The sequence below is a fragment of the Camelus dromedarius genome, chromosome 4 (genome assembly GCF_036321535.1).
Source record: "Camelus dromedarius isolate mCamDro1 chromosome 4, mCamDro1.pat, whole genome shotgun sequence".
Classification (NCBI taxonomy): domain Eukaryota; kingdom Metazoa; phylum Chordata; class Mammalia; order Artiodactyla; family Camelidae; genus Camelus; species Camelus dromedarius.
In genome coordinates this window covers 81,621,612-81,634,940 of record NC_087439.1, presented here as the reverse complement: position 1 = coordinate 81,634,940, position 13,329 = coordinate 81,621,612, and the positions used below count along the sequence as shown (strand labels likewise).

Sequence of the window (13,329 nt, the reverse complement as noted above, 5' to 3'; positions counted from 1 at the left end):
ACATTACTGCTCAGATCCCATTGGCCAAGCTTAGTCATATAACCACACTATCTGAAAGGAAGCTGGGAACTAAAATCTTGTACTTCGTTAAAATTGAGACTTACTAGTAGAGGAAGAAGGGGAGAATAGATATTGCCCTGTCAGACCCACTGCCTGGCTACCCCTCACAAAGTACACATTTATCACCCCATTAATAACAGTGGAGGAGGAACAGGATAAACTTCAGAACAGAAAAGAATAACAAATACCTGGCAGTCACTTGATCTTTAGCCAGTTACTAAATCCAGCTGGGCAGGAATTACAGTGCCACTTTCCTGCAGTGGGGTAACTTCTCAGGCAGCTTATCTGGCTGCCTGGTTCTGCTCTCTGAGATGGAGCCCTTCCACTCTCCTACGTGGCTGCTGGCATTGCCTCCTGGGAAGTTATTTCTTACCTGACATCCTCTGTGGCTGCCTTGGACAGCCCATCTGTCCTTGCCGACCTTACAGCTTTCACAGCTCTCTTCCTGCTGGTGCAGATTTGAGAAGCTGGAAACAACGGAGGAGGGGTGTCAAACCAGTCTTTTCTGACTGGGTTTATAGTTTCTTTGCTAATATAACACCCTCAAAATCGTCCAAGGCTTCTGGCTGGTTTCATATTTGTATAACCACAGCCATTGTTCTCATAATTTTTATGCTTATATACTCTGGATTTGGTGTTATTCCCATTCTCTCTCAAACTGCTGGTGGCTTCCTTGAGGCCATCTGAAAAAATGCACGTGGTGGTGAAGAGAACTTCCCTATTCTGCTCACTGGGGCAGCTTCCACTATGTACAGAACTGGATGTGCTTGAGGACCACAGGTAAAGCCCTTGCTAAGGCTGCCTCGTTCAAGATACCTCTTAACAACTTGCAGCCTGAGGGCATTTCTCTTGTAGGAATTTGACAGTAGCAGGAAGCAGCAGCCAATCCATAGCAGTTTCTGTGAGTTACAGGCTCTTTTAGTATATGATTATGTTTCAAGGCATCATGGATGACAGATATGCCATATGTTTTACTGTAACATAACAATGGTCACCAGCTTACCGGCATACAATTGTTTTCTTTGCTACCTGCAGTCCAGTCTCTAAACCAATGCAGTTTGTTTTAGGCTTTTAAAGCAGTGCCACTTCCAGATACCAAATTTTGCCTCAGTTAGGATACATGGTTGGTTGCTATAACAAAGATTCAGTTTAAAAATGACTTACACAAGGAAGTTTGTTTCTCTCATATAATAGTCTACAGACAATCTAAACCTGGCAGGATGCCTCTGAAACCTCTAACAAGCATCTTCCACCTTTGCTACAAGATAGCTGCTCTAGCTCCTGCCATCACATTAGCATTCCAGCCATCAGAAGAGGAAAAGAGAGAAAAAACAAGGTTCTACTGTATATCACAGAGAACTATATTCAGTGTCTTGTAATAACCTATTATGAAAAGAATATGAAAAGAAATATTTATATGTATAACTGAATCACTATGCTGTACACCAGAAACTAACACAATATTGTAAACTGAAAATACGTCAATAAAAAAGAAGGGGAAAAAGAAGAGGGAAACTAATGCCTCTTTTTTTTAAGGCCTGACCTGGAGGTTGCTCACATCACAACCACTCACATCGAATTGTCCAAATTTAATCACTAGGCCATATTTAGCTGCAACGGTTGAGAATTTAGGTCTTTATTGTAGGCAGGCATTCCAGTTGAAATGCAAGTGTTTCTGTTACTACAGGAAGAAGAGAGAAATAGATATTGCATGGCAACTGGCAGTCTCAACCACAGAATGTTTTTATCCTCACTTTACATTCGTGGAAACAGGCTCAGAAAAAAACAAGCAACGCTTTCCAAGGTCAAATGGCTGAGAATGAATTTTAATATGGTCCATCTGACCCCCAAACAGGTTTTCCATCACATCCAGCCCACATATTTTGGTCCTCAAGGTGCCCACTGTTTGCCTAGAGATAAAAGTTAGTCACATGTATAGTTATATGAGTGCCAGCCCAGCATACACTGAGATTTGCACACGGAACGGGCAGATCAGTGCAGTGAGGGTAATGTCATCAGAGAAGACTTTCTTAAAGAGGAGCTCCTGCTACTGGTGCTGTAGGGGGAACTGCCTGGGGTACTGCAGGAGATAGCAGTGGTGTGAGCTGAGCTTGTTCTGTCTCTGGCTTGGCTGTGCAGGTGGCCCAGAGTGTAAGAAGGTGGGATTTTTTCAGATCCGAGGCACCACATATCTCCAGGGATGGTCCAAGTGATCTTTTCCCCATTAGCTGTGCCTTTAACATTCTGTCATCTGAGACGAGACAGGCCACAGGGATCCTGTGGGAGGAGAGCTGCACTCGCCCCCAGGACTATCCAAGACACATGTGAAGGTGAGCCCCTCCCTTGTTCTGTTCCCCAGAGGCAGTGAAAGGGCTTTGAGGGATGATGGGAAATGTGTTCAGTAAATTCAGCAAGAAATCCACTAATCCATTACTGAGTGTTTATTCACTGCATGGCAAGGCAGGGATGGAAGAGGCTGGAAGGAGGAGAGGAAGGGAGGGGCAGAGAGAGGGGAGCTGGAGCAGCTGGGTCAGCATTCCCAATTTGGACACTGACTCAGGCCCCAGGAATGCCAAGGAAGGGGATGGGCAGCCACCGGAGCTGCCTGGGATCCTGCAGGCAAGCAGGAGATGCAGGAACAGCACACACAGAGGGATGAAGAAAGTCAGGCTCCTGCACACCTGGATCTACCTCCACAGGTAGAAGCAGGTGTCTCTCACACTGCAGACAAGTGCAGGCCCTGAGCCGTCAAGCCCACCACACAGCTTCAAGGTGACTTTCACAACTCCCTACCTGCCCTAACCATTCCACTCCAACTACTCCACCAGAGACAGGGACAGCCTCCTGGGACTCAAATGTGACATCTGGAAACACACTGGCCACTCTCCCAGGACCACCCACAAACCCCTTATCCCCAGCCTCCCAGCTGGCTGCAACTTGCCCTTCCTCATTCACCATAACCGAAGTTTGTACCAGAAGAAAAGTTAAGCTCAACCTGCCTCCACTTCCCCTCCTTTGGCACCTGACAAAGATGAGGGAGGCCCTCAGGGTGGGAACCCAGGACTCTGAGATCCTGCCTCCTCCCACCCCCAGTGCCCCTGAAATGCTCCAAGCCACCTTCCCCATAGCAGGGTCCTTCTCTCCTTGGAGACCCGGGAGGCAGCCCAGGATCGGACATCAAAATTCCAGGTACGCCCCTCTGCACCCCACCCAGCTCCCAGGCTGCAGGGCTGGAGCGGCTGAGTGGGTGGACTCCTTCCTCCCCGTTGCCTGACACCCAATCAGAGAGAACCCGATCCGGGAGGGCAGGGTGCCAGGGGCCAGGCCCAGAATAGTGCTGCCCAGATAACAGTGTTGCGCACTTGCTCATGGAGCCCGCCGAGCTGGAGCACGCACTGCGCAGGGTACAGGGGTTCCTGGGGGCCGGGAGCTGGAGTAGCTGAGGCCAGAGGGCCGGGAGCACACCGCCGCGGGGATGTGCGCGCGTGTGCGTGCCTGTGTGTGTGTTTGGCCAGGATTTACTCTGTGTGTATGAGCATGCAGTGTCTGCATGTGTATGTTCTTTGTGTGAGTATATGTGGTTCTGTGTGTGGCTTGGCATAATTGAATGGGTGGCTTTCTGAATGCACATAAGTGTTTGTATAGGTCATGGGTGTTTATGTGTGTTTGTGTGTGTGTGCATGCTCGTGTGGTGGGAAGGGGAGCTCTCTGTGGCTGGGAACATAGGGCATTTTCCCCACCCCTTCAGTCATTCGTCTCCACACAGACCCCTTCCTGGAGCAGCCTTGAGGGACCTGAGCATCAAGGTAGGTGGGGCTACTCCTCCTCATGGACCCAGCTTCTTCTCCAGCTTCATCTTCTCTCATGCCTCTAGGCCCCCAATCTCCTCCATTCCACTAGCCCAGCTTTTGACTTCCATTCCTTTTCCTGTTCCTCTTTGTTTCTTTTTCCTCATTTTCCCTCACCCCCCTCCTCCTCTTTCAGAAGAAGAAAAGGGGGACCTAGAGTCTGAAGATTTGGACCCTCCTTACTTTATCATTTACTAGCTGTGTGATTTGTGGCAAATTGCATAACCTCTCTGATCTCAGGTCCCTTTTAGTAAAATAGGGATGCTAATAATTCTTCCCTTGTAAGATTGCTATGAGGTTTGAGTGAGAAACAAGTTGGAGGAAAAGCCCTTTGGAAGCTTGCAAATATTAAATATCATTGTTAATAACATTTTAATTGATTTCATTGTGTTACTCCCTATTAACCAAACAGGCCCCATTCCCCCTTCCAGAGATGAGCTTCCTAGAGCAAGGAGACAGCTCTTCATGGCCGTCACCTGCCATGACCACCAGCTCAGAAAGAAGTCATGGGAAACAGGGGACCAAGGTCTTGAGATGGACAAAGCAGGAGGATGCAGAGGAAGGGGAGCCACAAGGCCCAGGGGAAGGTGAGGCCAAGGCCAGTTCTGGGGAGATGGGACTGGGGGCAGTGGGAAGTCCCCGAGGTTGGGGCTGGACTCTGCCTTGGATCCCTCCATAACACAGACACGTAACATCATGTGGCCTCAGTTTCCCCACTTGGGAGAGGACAACCGCATTGCTGATCCAGGGGCCCAGCGTGGCCAGCTCAGGAGAGAGCCACTGTCTCGTGTGACTGAGACTCAGCTCTCTCACCTGCAAAATGGAGGCCAGAGCATCTGGGCTTCCCAAGGCTCCTGTGAGGACAGCAGATGAGAAAGTGCTTTGGAAGATGGAGTTACTGTCCTCTCCTCCGAACAGGTCCCCAGTCCAGGCCAGCTGCTGAGTCCACCGGGCTGGAGGCCACATTCCCCAAGGCCACACCCTTGGCCCAAGCTGCTCCTTTTGCCGGGGTGGACAGCCCCTCTACAAAGCAGGACAACCTCCCCCTTGACTGTGCAGCCTCAGGCTCCGGCTCCAGCACAGATGATCTGGATCTGGGCATAGAGTTCTCAGCCACAGCATCCTGGGGGGATGAGCTTGGCGTGGTGGAAGAGAGGCCGGCCCCATGCCCATCCCCGCAGTTGCTGTTACCCAGGCTGGGTTGGGACGATGAGCTGCGGAAGCCAGGGGCCCAGGTCTACATGCACTTCATGCAGGAGCACACCTGCTACGATGCCATGGCAACCAGCTCCAAGCTGGTCATCTTCGACACCATGCTGGAGGTGAGGCCACAGCTCTGCCCCACCTCCATCCTCACCCCCCCCCCCGCCCAGGACCCCCTGCCAGCCATGCTCCCCTACAAGCCCCTTCCGGAACTCCTTCTTAGCACCATGGAGACTTGGGGCAGGGCGAGGAGGGCTTCTACTCTCAGTGCACACCCACTAATTGTCATCCCAGCTTGGCAACTTTGTAGGATCTTGGGTTGGTCTTTTTACCTCTCTCATCTCTAAGATGGGGATAGGAGTACCTGCTTTAGCCTACAAGTTTCAGAGGACTCCTGGGACAAGCCAGGATAAATGAGAACACTTTGCAAACCCCAAATTATATGGAAGACATTGCAAGGGAGCTTAGGACAAAAAGCAGGGAACTCTTGGTAAGAGAAAAGAAGAATGAGCTCTGGTCCCCACTCTTCCATCAGGCCAAGCTACGAAATGCCTGGCTCCATTCTTCTCATGGTGTGTAGGAGAGCAGGGTATAGCATACAGTAGAAGTGTGGTATACAGTACGGTCCACAGGACATTATTTGATTCTAGCTGCATATGAACAAATATGCTGAATTTAGTAGCTCTGTATTTATTTTGATATGGATTAGAAAAATACAACCAGCATGTATAGATAGTATTATTTAGGATGAGGCCAAAATGAGTCAATGTAAAATTTGTTTGGAGAAAAACATTTTGTAAATATTATGTAAATAATTATACCTCTAGTACTTAGATTAGCAAAGAGTACACTGTGTGTACCTATACATTTATGACTTTGGAGTGGAAACACTGAGTTAGCTTCCCACACCCTGCTGTTCCTGGTGAAGGGTCACCTCTGGCCACCAGCAGCCTTATCTCTGCAGCAAATGTGCTGACAAGGATCACGTCAGTGTTGCATGACATGAGAAAGGCAGGGCAGGCTCATGTAGAGGGTGGCCCAGGAGAAGGTCCCAGGAAGGACCCTGATTGGGACAGGGGATCTTTGAAGGGCAGAGAGTGACTAAACCTCAACTGTTCTTCCCGGCACTCAGATCAAGAAGGCCTTCTTTGCCCTGGTGGCCAATGGCGTCCGGGCGGCACCTCTGTGGGACAGCAAGAAGCAGAGCTTTGTGGGTGAGGATGGACTGGGGAGGTAGAGCTGATGGGGAAGGGAAAGGGGGAACCTTGTGGGGTGGTTTGGGGGCTGATCTCTGACATATCACAGGCTTGAGCAGAGCAGGGGGCCTGGCATTGAGGGAACATAGTCTTGCGGTAGGCAACTGGTAGACCCCCGCTGTAGAATAGTTGTGACCAGCAGACCCCTCCAGCTGTACTACCCTATGGTCCCATGTCAGAGGTGCTGAGTAGGAAAAGAGGACAGGAAGAGAAAGGAATTCAGAGAATGAAAAAGGGGTGGGTGGGAAGGAGAGAGTTTACAGGAGAAGCATAAAAGTGTAAACCCCATTTCTCAGCATGGGAGGAGCTGCCCTACTCTCTGCTGTCTGCAACCCCACTGTTTCCTCAATCCAAGGACACTGGCAGGGTGGGGGAGGGGGCCTGATCCCTCAACCTGCCTCCTGCCACAATGCCCAGACTGAGCCCCTGTCCATCCCCCTCTCAACCCTGCAGGGATGCTGACCATCACAGACTTCATCTTGGTGCTGCACCGCTATTACAGGTCCCCCTTGGTGAGGAGTGGGCTGGGAGTCCTGGGAACACCCATCTGGGCTGGGGTGGAGGAAGGACAGGGGGCCCATGTCTGACTTTGGGAGCTCTGTTGATGTCCCTAGGTCCAGATCTATGAGATTGAACAACATAAGATTGAGACCTGGAGAGGTGAGTGGGTGAGGGGACCTGCAAAGGGGCTGAGGGTGTGTGGGTGAGGGTGGGGCCAAGGACCTCAGGCAGAGAAAGGGCATTGGGAATTTCCTGGAGGGAGCACGGGAAGGGTGACAGGGAGCCCAGTGGGCCAGAGGGAAGGGAGATAGTCTGGCGGCTGCTGGGCAAGGCAGGGTGGCCAGCTCCTTTGCCCTGACTCTGGCTTTTCCTACAGAGATCTACCTTCAAGGCTGCTTCAAGCCTCTAGTCTCCATCTCTCCCAATGACAGGTAAGCGTCCCCAGTCATCCACCTGAGCCTCCTTGCTCTGCACAGACCCCTTCCCCAGCATCTCAGTTCTGAACTCATGGGCTCATCCTCAGTGGACTGCAGATAAGGCAGGCTTGGCACCCTGTCCTCCTTTCCAGGGGGCTGGGATGAAGGGCATCTCTCCCCAGGCTGCCCTAGGCTCACTTCTCTCACTTCCGCAGCCTATTCGATGCTGTCTACACCCTTATCAAGAACCGGATCCACCGCCTTCCTGTCCTGGACCCAGTCTCAGGCGCTGTGCTCCACATCCTCACACACAAGCGGCTGCTCAAGTTCCTGCACATCTTTGTGAGCCTGGGCGCAGCCTCAGGAGTCGACCTGAAGGGCTGAAAAGTCTTCAGCCCTAGGGATTGGGGAGGGAGCACTTGGGATCCATCTGGGGGCTACTTCACCCTGATCCCTACCTGTCCCCAACCCAACCAGGGCACCCTGCTGCCCCGGCCCTCCTTCCTCTCCCGCACCATCCAAGATCTGGGCATCGGCACATTCCGAGACTTGGCCGTGGTTCTAGAAACAGCGCCCATCCTGAATGCACTGGACATCTTTGTGGACCGGCGCGTGTCTGCACTGCCTGTGGTCAATGAAACTGGTACCTACGCCCAGGATGGGGGCTTTGGCTGGGTTGGGACTGTGGGGAGGAGGGGTCTATGTGACATCAGCTCAGGGCCCAGGGTGGAGTCAGGGCTAGAAGTCTCTGTCTCCTTTGAGGCTTGGACCAGTTACTTAGACTTTCTGAGCCAGACCTCAAGTTCTTGCTCTGAAAAAGGGTTAAAGAAACCACGGCTGTAAACTGTTTCAAAGTTAAAATCGCTGTAATGAAGCTGGAGATCAAGAAGCGTTTTACAAAAATAGTAGAAAAAGCTGTATAATGAACCCCACATATGCACCTGAATAACTACTGTTAACATATTGCCATAACTGGTTCTTTTTTTTCTTTTCTTTTTGGCTGAATTTAAAATGCATTATATTACAGAATCATGTCATTTTACCCCTTATTATTGCATCTGCATCTCTTAATATTAAGTACATTTCCTACATCACCTAACAAAATTACAAATCATGTATTAATGTAATCTAATATTCAGTCCTAATTCTCATTTCCCCATTTTCCCTACTAGTATCATTCTTTACAGTTGATTTGTTCAAACCAGCGTCTCATTAAGGTCCATGCTTTGCATTTGCTTCCTTGTCCCTTAAGCCTCTTTCAGCCTAGGATAGTCCCCTCCTCACTTGATTTTCACGACGGTGATGATGAGAAGCCTGGGTCAGTTGTCCTGTAGAATGTCCCGTTGTGAGAGGTTTGTCTGTTTGCTTTCTGGAGGTGGCCAGAAAGCGAACATTGTTCCTCTATTCCTGTGTTTCCTGTAAACCAGAAATTAGATCTAAAGTTTCGATCAGAGTCAAGCTATACATTTGAGGCTAGAATATTTCAGAGGTGACACCATGGACTCACATCTCATCCTCTCAGGAGGCGTGATGTCAGGTGTTTCTCTCTGTGATGCTGTTTGATCTGTGAGTTCAGTTGGTGGCAGCCTGATGCCTCATTATATAGCCAGTAGCCCCAGGGGGAGGGGAGGATGTTGAGGAGTTCATCCCAAAAGCCTGCCCCAGGCCCTTGCACAGCATCCTAGTTCTGACCTGGACCTCTCCCCTGTTTTTCCTCTCACCTTTCTCCCCGCACCCCGACCCCCACAGGACAGGTCGTGGGCCTCTACTCCCGCTTTGATGTGATTGTAAGTGTCTGTGGGGAACAGAGGGGAGCTGGGGCTGCCACAGGGAAGCTGTAGTGTGAGGATCGATGCGGGGGCGAGTAATATCTGTGGACCGGGAGGGAGCCCTTTACCAGTGTATAAAGGGAGATATCTGTGGGGCTGGAGCCTGGCCGAGGGCTGATTAAGAGCCGTTCTCTCCCTGCTCAGCACCTGGCAGCCCAACAAACATACAACCACCTGGACATGAGTGTGGGTGAAGCACTGAGGCAGAGGACACTGTGTCTGGAGGGAGTCATTTCCTGCCAGCCCCACGAAAGCTTGGGGGAAGTCATCGACCGGATTGCCCGGGAGCAGGTACCCCCTTCATGCCTGCCCCATCATATGTGCTCCCAACCCTTAGGGCCCAGTCCTTCTCATGAGCAGCTCCAGCTAGCCCTGTCCATCAGGCACCTACCCTGTCTTCCCATTTCATGGCCAAGGTCTTGGTGTCCTCACTGGCCCATGATTGGCCTCTCAGTGGGGCCCTTGGGCTAGGGACCATAGCCAGCTGACCACCCCAGGGTAGTCAGAGCAACCCCTAACTGGTTAATAGGAGACACTCTCTTGCTCCCAGAGTTATGTCAAATTGTTGCCCCTGACTCTTGGTGTCAACCTTGGTGGCTGCCATAGCCACATGGCACTGCCCCCTCACTGAGCCCCTGTGGATCCGCAGGTGCACCGGCTGGTGCTGGTGGATGAGACCCAGCACCTCCTGGGCGTGGTGTCCCTCTCCGACATCCTTCAGGCTCTGGTGCTCAGCCCTGCTGGCATCGATGCCCTCGGGGCCTGAGACCATCGGAGTCCTCACTCTCAGGCCCCTTTCCACACCTGGAAGCCAGTGAAGGGAGCTGGGGGACTCAGCCTTCACCTCCCCAACCCCCATTTGCTGGTTCGGCTCTTGTCCAGGTAGGCTCTGCCCTGGGCCATGGGCCTCAGCATCAGCCCCTCAGTCTCTCCAGGTGCCCAGATCTCAGACTTGGGGACACTGAGGATGGGAGTGGCCCCACTCAGAGCTGATCAGCCTCATGAAAATTACAAATGTCAGGACTCACTGTGGGGCCAACCACTCTTATCCTATTCTCAGCTGAGGGTGGACAGGGGCTGGAGTGAAATCAAGGGCAGTGATGTGACTTCAGGGGCTCCCAGGAGATTGATCTGTCCTCTCACAATTCAATTCCTGCCTGCTTGGAATTCCACTGGAAGGGAACAAGTTAATAAACCGTGGTTGAATGGAATTTCCACACTTGGTAAGAACTAAGGTTGAAAAGAGGGAGTTTCTATCTAAGCACTCATCTCAGCCAAGTTGACATGATCTCAGACTCTTTTCTGGTAGCATGTCGGCTAGGGGTCTGCAGAGGGTGGGGGGCGCAGATTCCACCTGCTTAGCAGTGGCTGGCAACATTTAGGTTCCCCTATTGGAAAGGCAACCTCCCCTCCCCGTTTAGTCACTGTCTTCCTTTCTCTTTCCCTCACAGGCTTCTCCAGCCCTCCCCGATTGCCCTTGCCCTGCGTGTGCTCCCAGAAGCCCTCAGGAATGCCTGATACACTGTGGGATGATGCAATGAAAGAGAACAGCTGAGTCAAGCCTGGAGATCTCTGAACCAGAGGCACTAGGATTACCCCAGGGCTGACAACTCCGTGTCCACCCTCACCATTCTCCCCCGACCTGGCCCCTGTGGGTGGGGAGCCCTCAGCCCATGGGTTCAGGCAGGGGCTCTGGATTCTTCGGCTCCTGGACCACCTGACACTTGTGGCCCCAGCTCCTGGGAGTCTCAGTTGTGCTTCCCGCATGAAACCTGCCCTTGTGGTTCTTCACTTCTTTGCCACTGCCCTCCTGCTCTCCCAGCACTGCATTTCAGGGCTGCCTGGGGGTCCCCATGGAGCAGCAGTTTTGGAGAGCTGCCTGTTGGAGTGGGACCCCAGCCCTCCACTCTCAACCTTAGCTCTTATCAGCGAGCACTATTCTCAGTCCTGTATTTGGATCACTGAGGGTGAACAATCGAGAAAACAAAAAGAAAAAGAACAATCCATGAACTTAGGTTTTATATAAGTTTCACTCAGAATATGCTATGATCATTTGATCTGAACTTGTGGCAAGATCCCTGTGTTCTCTGAATCCAAAGACCTGAAGGAAAATCTGTCATTGACAAACGCTGCAAGTGATGTTTCTTCTTTGTGTGGAGTGTTATTCCACCAAAATTTTTTTCATCTTTTATTTATAACAAAACTATAAAGAAAATAATAGTTACATACCAGGTACAACTCAGTCCATAAACTCTAATCTGCAAGAAACATAACAATTTTTCTCACACTGAATGTAATTTTTTTTATGAACTCCGTCTTACCATTTGGTAGAAATTGATCTCCGTCAATTTAGGCTTCCCTTCCCACCTTTTCTTGGGGTTAAGTGCGGTGCTGGGGGAGATTTTAAGTCCATTGCATGACTTTGTTCCTCAGCCATCGTCCTCCATCCATGCTAGCACCTGCTAAAACATCCCCATTCCCATGTGGTTGTCACTTGGTTGGTCACTGGTGGGCATGGCCCCTGCTGGGTGCTCCCTCACTCCTTATGAGCCTCTTTGGGCCCGCCTGCTTCCCAGGCATAAGGACATTTTAGCTTCTGGTCCTGCACCCCTCCGGGCTTCAGGAAGCTCTGCGGGGCTATCCTAAGTCCATCTGCTGAGATGGACAGTCTGTTCTACTCTGTGTTTTGCTGTTTTCTCAGCCTCTACCCAGGAAATATGGGACTCAGGGCTCTTCCACCCTTATCTTCTCCAAACCTCTCTAGGGTATTTATCATACTTCCCCCTCCCTTCAGACACAGCTCCCTTGTCAGGATTCCCCAAAATATCTATAGTCTCTTTGCTTCCCCAACACCCACCAGCCTGTGGAATCTCTATGCGGTAGGGAAAGAGTGGGCCTTTTTCTTAACTCATCATATATTCTTCCAAACCCACTGTATGTGTCTTGAGTTCCTGCCACCTACCCTGTGAGTTGGGTTTTTGAAATTCCCAAGCCAAGACTGGGCTTCTGCTCTGTCTGTCCCTGCCCACCCCCCACTGCCTCTGGAGGAGTAATGGTGGACACTGCGGGGAGAGGGTAGGTTAATATTTCTAAAATACGATCCTACCCCATTTACCTCACAGAGCAACAGAGTGGGGACACCTGTGTTTGATGTGTCAGGCAGTCAGTGTATTTTTCTCATAGACACTCAGCTTCTGTTTACGGTTTTGCCATAACCAGTTTGTCAGGGCTGGTTCTGCTCTGGCCCAATCTGGGAAGGTCTGGGATTTGGGTTCAAGTGGGAGGGTGGGATGGGGTGCCCTCAGGGCCTGTCTCAAGTGACAGTGTCCTTAGGGAGCCTACGACTGGCTGTCACCATGGGCTCAAACAAAGTGTAGCAGGGTCAGTCTTTTCAAGCGGTGCCCCAGGTGGCTCTGTATGAACAGAACTTCAGTGGTCACAGCACAGGCTCTGGCTGGGAAGGGCAGCCTGAGGAAAGCACTCTTTCTCCAACTCTTTCTCCCCTTGGAAGCAGACAGGTCTTCACTCTCCTGAGGGTAACCCATCATGCTGAGGACCCAGCAGTTGTCCCCCTCAGGCCCTTCTGTGAGGGACCCACCACCCCGAGGCCTTAGCCCCCTGCTCTGACCACAGCTCAGCCCTCCAGCATCCTGGCTGCTGGAAGAGAAGTGAAGAGCTGCTGGGTGGGAACTGCGACTACTCTCACCCGAGCTCAGAATCAAAGTGTGAAACCGCCCCGCTGTCCCCTCTGCTCGTGCGTGTGAGCCTGGGCTGACCAAGTTCTCCAGGCGTCATGCCTCCAACTCCTCCCCTGGCCTCCGAGGCCCCTCAGAGGTTCTGTGGTCTCCAGGCTAGACTCCCACAACCTCATTAGCTCCACCTGTCTCTCCTCTCCCCGTGCCCTCAGCAGTTCTCAACCCTGGGTATCCAACAGGATCACCTGGGAAGCGTTACAAAATGCGTAATTCCAGGGCCCCATTCCCAAAGATACTAGTTTTCGGACTTGGGGGTGGGGCCTGGGCAACTGTATTTATTTTCTATAGAAACTAGAGACATGATTAATAACACGTGACGAGCATGGCAGTGTGCTGAGAAATAAGAATGCCTCGTTCTTGTGATTAGTAAAATCATTTGTCACTTATTGGGTCTATTATTTATTATGACTAAGAGCTACAAGAAGCACTGGCTAAGAGTAACGGCACAACATTACAGATAC

At 51.2% G+C, this 13,329-nt stretch overlaps 1 protein-coding gene across 1 annotated transcript; it reads left to right on the top strand.

The window, feature by feature from the left end:
- Positions 1–3,407: 3,407 nt before the first annotated feature.
- Positions 3,408–11,400, top strand: PRKAG3 (protein kinase AMP-activated non-catalytic subunit gamma 3). Its single transcript, XM_064485182.1, is given in 14 exon segments — positions 3,408–3,464; positions 3,827–3,866; positions 4,340–4,495; positions 4,827–5,230; positions 6,244–6,325; positions 6,821–6,879; positions 6,982–7,027; positions 7,245–7,299; positions 7,500–7,626; positions 7,762–7,927; positions 9,034–9,071; positions 9,258–9,404; positions 9,763–9,864; positions 9,866–11,400. Coding segments are annotated over 14 exon segments (1,524 nt in total). The 5' UTR covers positions 3,408–3,428; the 3' UTR covers positions 9,932–11,400.
- The last annotated feature ends 1,929 nt before the right edge of the window (positions 11,401–13,329 follow it).